Source organism: Arachis ipaensis, chromosome B01 (assembly GCF_000816755.2).
Source record: "Arachis ipaensis cultivar K30076 chromosome B01, Araip1.1, whole genome shotgun sequence".
Lineage (NCBI taxonomy): Eukaryota > Viridiplantae > Streptophyta > Magnoliopsida > Fabales > Fabaceae > Arachis > Arachis ipaensis.
Window position 1 is genome coordinate 10,318,086 of NC_029785.2, and position 7,607 is coordinate 10,325,692.

Sequence of the window (7,607 nt, forward strand, 5' to 3'; positions counted from 1 at the left end):
CAGCTGTTTCCATGTTCTTATGCTGGCCTTAGGTTGGTTATTTAACCACCTCTTAGCTTGATATTTTACAGCAAATGGAAATAGTAATAATCTGTAGACATCCTGATCTACTTCCTTATCAGACTGTTCATTTCCACTTATGTCCATGATGGATGTATGGATATAACTTGGACTGATTTATCTTTTTATTTATTTTATTTTATAAGAAGTAAATACTTAAATAAAATAAAATAACTAAAAAGAATTTGAATTTTGAAATTAAAATTTTTTTTTTCGTAAAAGGAAATAAAAATTAATTAGTTAAAAAAAAAGAAATTTTTGAAAAAGAGGGAAGATATTTTCGAAAATTAGAGAGAGAGAGTTAGTTAGGTAGTTTTGAAAAAGTTAAGAACCAAACAAAAAGTTAGTTGGTTAGTTGAAACAAATTTTGAAAAGATAAGAAGTTAGGAAGTTAGAAGAGATATTTTGAAAAGATATTTTTGAATTTAGTGAGGAGAGAGAAAAACAATAAGATAGTACAAGATTTAAAATTTTTAGATCTAATGCTCCTTGTTTTTGAAAATTTTGGAGGGAAAACACCAAGGAACACCAAACTTAAAAATTTTAAGATCAAGACACAAGGAAAACTCAAGAACACTTTGAAGACTCACAAGAACACAAGAACATTAAGAAAGAACACCAACTTAAAATTTTTAGAAAACCAAACCAAAATTTTCGAAAACCAAAGAGAAATCAACAAGAAAACACCAAACTTAAATTTTGGCACAAGATTTAATAGAAAAAATATTATTTATGAAAAAGAAGGTTTTGAAAAGAATATAAAAGACTCTAACCCAATTACCAAGAACACAGATTAACGCTCTAGCCAAATGAGTTATGAAAATTTTCGAAAATTTTAAGAAAGATTATTTTTGAAAATACCAAACTTAAAGTTTGGCACAGGATTTAACAGAAAAATTATTTTTGAAAAAGGTTTTTAAAAAAATATGATAGCCAATTACCATGAACATAAACACCACGTTCTAATTAACTGAGCTATAAATTTAAAGTGTTTTAACAAGGGATAAATAGTAAAAGACTCTAAACCAAAAAGAGAAAATTTTTCCTAATCTAAGCAACAAAATAAGCCGTTAGTTGTCCAAACACGAACAATCCCCGGCAACGGCGCCAAAAACTTGGTGCACGAATTGTGAGTCACACTTTTTAATAGACTAAAAACTAACTAAAACATACTCAAAACTATATGAAATTATCCCCAAAAAGCGTATAAAATATCCGCTCATCACACAACCTGAAGTACCTCGGGGGAGCTATACGGCATCCAGATAAACTGCACAAAGAAATAGCTATGTTGTCATGCCAACTCCCTCTACAGAAACATCTGATGTCTAGTTATTCAAATAAAAGTAACCGGAACAAAACTCACATTCCTGGGCTGTAACATGTCTATCTTCAGTCTCGTGTTCTGCACTCTAGGACCCTTCTCGCTGTAGGAAGGGCTGTAACCTGACCACCTGCAGCGCACATGGGTGTTATGTTTAATCAGAAGTATGACAGATTTGTAATACAATACAAGCGTACATGAACATCAGCTATTTTAACTTGAAATAGAAAAGCCTGAGTAGCGTACCTCGATGCCAAAGGCCAGCTGCACGTATCATACCCAGCAGGCCTAAACCTGAGAAAGCGCCAGAAGATCCAGGACTGAAGTAGCTGAAGTGGGCCCGCTAACTTCACCACATGTCTGTTTGCCACTCGGCACATGCACCGGTACAACCATGCCAATACTGCAGACCCCCAACTGTAGGAACCCATCTCCTCAAGCCTAGCTACGTAAGGAAGCCATCTGATGTGAATGTGGTTGCCGGACTTGTCGGCAAACAGCTGAGTGCCCAACAACATCATGATATAGGCACGAGCAAAGCGCTGCACAGTCTCCTCATCGGCTCCCTCGGGGCACTCTCCGAAAGTCTCCTGGAACCAGGTGCAGTTTACTGTGAACTTCTAAACCTGGCTCGGAGGAGGAATCACTCCAAGCAACTCCTCGAACCACACCCAAGCTGGACGTCCACCCTCGATATACAAATGGAACTCTGTAAGGTAACCGCTGACATAACGCCCGTCCACTGCCAACCCCAACTGATACGCCATGTCCTGAAGCGTGATCGTGCACTCTCCGAAGGGCATATGGAAGGTGTGCGTCATCAGGACGCCACCGCTCGACGAAGGCGCTGACAAAGGGCTTATCTAACCGGAACCATCTATCGTTCAGCCTAGCCAGATGGTATAACCCGGCCATCTGCAAGTAGGGAACATAACGCTCATCGAGTGGCATGCCTTGTTGCCGCCGCATGCTCCTGATGCATCGCTGTGGCTGCGCATTAAATGGACCGCATTATTAGAACCACATACAATACTGGTAACCAAAAAAAAAAAACTAACACAATAAACCACTTACATAAACCACTTACATAAACCATCAACACAACCGCATATAAAACCACTAACATAAACCACTTACATAAACCATCAACACAACCGCATATAAAACCACGTACAAAAAATCACTTACCCTAAACCACCAACTAAACCGCATGCAAAACTACTAAAATAAACCATTTGCAATACCACTACAATAAACCACTAACAATACCACCTGACATAAACCACTTACATAAACCATTAACAGAAGCGCATATAAAACCACTTACAAAAAACCACTTACCAAAAATCACCAACTAAACTGCATGCAAAACCTCTAATATAAACCATTTGCAATACCACTAACATAAACTGCCACTAAAACCACATGCAAAACCACTAACTCAAATAAACTGTGTGCATAAAATTTTCTATGTACTAACCTCGTCGTTGATGACCCCGGCTATATGAGCAACCCCGTCCAACCGGTACAGCCTTGCAGGATCGTCCCCCATCAGCTGAGTCTTCGGTTCTACTATTTCTCGGATCAAATCTGGGTCGTTTTCTCTGGGATTTGGTGGGGTATGAAAAATGAGAAGTGGTTCGAATTTGCTTGATTTGAACTCCTTATATAACCTAATTGTTCGTAATTCGAACCAATTAGGTTCGAATTTGTGGTGGCACTTAATCATGAGTAATTCGAACCAATTAGGTTCGAATTATGTGTTTGTAGTTCGAACCAAATAGGTTCGAATTACATATAAGTATGCTTTGGCTCATTCGTGAATCAATCTTCAATTTGGCTTGTTCATGTAACAACTTTCCTCCCATGGTTTATTTGTGTTTTTTACCCTTTTTTTTTTCATATCTTGCTTTATATATCCGCATTAAACTTATTGAATCATATTGGATTAAATATCTATAATTTTTATGCTTGCATCTGATTTGAGTTATACATTGGTAGATATGATATTAACAATTCGATTTGATTATTGCTGATCAGATCTGATCATCTTATGAATTAGATTATATCTACAAATTATGAATCAGATACAGATAAATAATTATGAGTATGATCAGATCTATAAATAACGCAAATTTATGAGTATGATCTGATCTATGAACACTTTTATCCTATCTCCTCTATTCAGGCTCCTCAACCCCTGTGTCAGGTAGATAGTTAAAAAAATATTTTCATTATCACTTCTCTTTTTATCATTAACTCTATTTCTTTACCTAATAATAGGTAGTTTGAGAATTCTTTTTCTCTTAGGGTCTAAATTAGAAGCTTCTATGGTTTTAATATATGTAATAATAAAAATGTTATTTATACATTAAAATCAGTTATCAAAATTAGTCATTATATATTTATGTATAAATATATATATACGTTATTTACCTGATTTTCAATGTGTATTTATATTTTAATATTTTTATATTAATAACTCATCTTAGTAGCTGATGTATACTTAAAGAGGGAAACACTTCCTGAATCTGAGCTGATGCTTCCCATAAGACTTCAAATTTTGAGAGATCCTTCCACTGCACCAGAACTTCAATTTGTCGAGAATTATTCATCCTCACTTCTTTGATGCTTTCATGCTCCATACTCAAATTTGTTGGTAATGGTTGGGATGTTGTGGTTGATTTGAAACTTTTCTCCATCAGTGAAACATGAAAGATAGGGTGTACCTGTGACCCTTCCAGTTAGTAGTAATTTATAAACTACCTTGCCAATATATAGCACTAAGCTTCTAGTTGCTTCACTTAGCCAAGAATTTCAATTGGTATGGCTAGATTTTTAAGAACATCTTATCACCCACTTCAAATTCGACATATATCTCTCTCACTGTCTTTATCTAACATCTAATTTCTCTTCTCCATTAGCACCTTTACTGCCTCAATCGTGGCTTCAAAGAACTTGGATTGTTTATTGGTAGTTTGGTCTTATCAGGGATGGCTATGAAAAAGGGTTTCAATTGGGAGTTGAAGAAAGGCTGCTCTTGGATTCAGTGGCAGCCATGGATGCCAATACCCTGTGTTTTAGATACCATGCGAACAAGTTAACAAATCCAAAACAGAGTAGGCTGGTCTTCAGTAGAATCATACATGTTTTATTTGCTAATTGTACTTTTTAAAATCTATATACTTATTATATTTAATGTTGTATTATTTTATGAGATAACTATTTTTCTTGAAATTAAAAATAAGATTAAAAAATTATTTTATTCGTCCACTTGCTAGCTATTATTGATCTTCATATCAAAATATATTAGAATTAATATTATTTTCATTCAATTTTTTTTGTTATTTGTACTTTTTTATTAATCTAACAAGTTATTATGTTTTTCCTTTGGGAGAGGCACACATATGATCTTCAAACTAGAACAATAAACTAGATAAATCAAAGTAAGCTAGAAGTTCATATGCATTCGATTTATTCAACAATCCATTACTGAAATTTACATTTTGCTTCACATTTGCTTACTCAATTATCTTACAGTTGCAAACAATCATATATATATATCATGATTCATGAGCCATGATAACCACTTCAATTCATATGTTACAGTTACACTTTAATTTGCCCATTAATATTTTTCAACCACTACACATGTTTTCATTATTTTTTCCCCAAACCTTGAAACTTTACCTATTTTGTTTTTTATTTCCCCTTTCATTTCTACCTATCGTAATTGTTATAATAATAGCAATCATAAAAAATGCCTTGAGCAATTGGGATTCCTTTCCTTTCTCCCTTAAATGCCCGTAGCTAAACTATATGATGTAAAATCACTTGCATCCACCAGCACCAAACCCTACCTTGCCACCATTAACATCATACACTACTTGTAGTGTCTTTTGTTGCACATTTCCAAATATTGTAACATCACTATCATCCCCATTGGGTGCAAAACCCAAGCACACTTGTTTCACACTAGCAACATAAAATGTCCCCGCCGCGAGATCCACCGTGGCACCACCGGCGAATTCAAATATTATCTTTGGGAAAATTACCGTTTTATACGCACTCAAGTCATAGCATGTGTCCAATATGGACAGACTGCTCGCCATGGGGTACCTCGCCATACCTTGTCGGAATGCTGACCTTAAGGCGGTATAGGCCGTTGGTGGAAGCCGGGTGATCACCGTTCCGGAGTCTATAATCGTGCCGCCGGTGGAGAATGTGGAGGAGGAAACAGGGAGCTTGGTGCCCCCAACACTTATGCCGGTGATGTCTAGGCCGTAAAAGGAAGCGCCGGCCGGGTTGGTCGAAAAGGGAGTGTATTTGACATAACTAGAAGTTGTAGAAGCACCAAAGGCAAGGTAACCTACATTGCTTGCGGTGGAAGGAAGACAATAGGAGAATATTTTGTGATATTTTGCGGCGGTTTGTTGGACAAAGGAAATAGGGTGGCGGCCGAGGCCTAATAAGCCGGCCGAGCCGCCGAAGAGGCCTTGGTTGTTTTGGCCACAACCAAAAAGGAAGCCGTCCACGTAGTCGGTGCCGGTCACCGTCAGCCGCTCATGGCTGAAAAAGCCAACAGAGAAGGATGAGTCACCGTACTGGATGCCATATACACAAGCCTTTGATGTTGAAGCACATCCTGGGTCATTTCCTAATTTATAGTAAACCAAAATTATGTTAAAAATAAAAGATGACCTAAAATATGTATTAGAATCTCATTAGGAAGTGAATGGAATATTTGTATAATGTGTATAATGGGCTATGAGTTAAAAAATAAACATTTCTCATACTATCCAGTATAACCATCTGGATACTAGGAATAATAAACATTTCATATCATGAAACTACTCATCCCAAAAGCTTAAGCTGATAGAAAAAAAGTAACACTAATGGTTATATCTCTAATACTGAATTGGACATCTCTAAACCTCATTTGTACATATTATACAGATATTCCATTAATTCTTTATACTTCCTCTATGTATTATACTTTGTTGTGAATTTTTACAAAATCTCATTATCATTTTATCTTTTTATAATTAAAATAATATTTTTATTATAAAATATTGACATTTTGTATTACTGTCGTAATAGTGTAAAATACTAAAATGATCAAATATTCCCGTGTTTCATGCTAAAATTACCCTATACGTAAAAATTTTAGCCACAACATGCATGATTTATGTTAAGATTAAGAAAAAGAAAATGTAAAAATATTTTTTACCTGTGGCTGTAGAAAGCTGAGTACAAAGTGAAGAAGTGCATGTAATATTGGAATATGTTGAAGACTTTGATGGATCAAAAATGTCATCTTGTTGCTTGTAGCATGATTTAGCACAAGGCTGACACTGAGTCCAAGTGAGATCACTTCCAGTGTCAAATATAAGAGACAATTCCTTTTTTGGTGTCCCAAGACCCACTACAACAAAGTAGTTTCCTGACCCAATAAGGCTTCCAGATTTGGCAGGTAAAGTGGCAGAATCTAATTGCTTCAATCCAAGTTCATCATCATTGCCCAACATGTTCTTGGATATCTTGGAGTTAATGTATTTGACCCTTTCTTGGTCTACATTCAGAATGTCACTGTGTGATGTTGGGCCCTTATTTGCTTTGTTTAGTTTGGAGCATGGCCCATGTTTGTGTACCACATCCAATGTTGTCTTCATTTTGTTAGAACCTGGATTATTTATTCAATTAATTTTGTCAAAATCAGACCTAAAATATTAGTTATACATAGTTATTAAGAAAATTATTAATTTTTATTTGAAAATCTAAAAATTTGAAGAAAAATGGAGAACATAATTTATTAATTACAACATATTTTCTCTCTCAATAATTATGATCTCTATTAATATTTTTCTTTCAATAAATACTTAAATCCTATAATAAGTATAAATTAATTAATGAGTTATTGAAATATGACAATGATAGTTAATTTGATAAAAATTAAATAAAACTAAAAAGAGACATTTATTTTGAAAAGAAGGGATTATATACTTAAACAAGTAGTATTATTTAAATAGTTGTGCAAATATAAAAATCGGATTAGAGAACAGTATAGAATTTTTTATGTTATTAATATATCATAATTAACTCCAATCATCTATGGTTAAATATTTATTTTAAGACGAATAATAAAACGAACTTCATTGTAATGTCGTATATATTTTCTTCCTCTTTAATTTGAGAATGGCATACAAAAGGTTAACTCATAATT

General features: G+C 34.7%; 1 protein-coding gene across 1 annotated transcript in view; it reads right to left on the minus strand.

The window, feature by feature from the left end:
• Nucleotides 4,832-7,607, minus strand: part of LOC107624771 (aspartyl protease family protein At5g10770) — an 8,704-nt gene continuing 5,928 nt past the window's right edge. Inside the window, exons 2-3 of the mRNA XM_016327229.1 lie at nucleotides 6,615-7,067; nucleotides 4,832-6,041 (exon numbers count right to left, since the gene is read on the minus strand). Of these exons, the coding sequence (XP_016182715.1) occupies nucleotides 5,215-6,041; nucleotides 6,615-7,067 (1,280 nt within the window). The 3' untranslated portion in view covers nucleotides 4,832-5,214. The remainder of the gene's footprint in view (nucleotides 6,042-6,614; nucleotides 7,068-7,607) is intronic.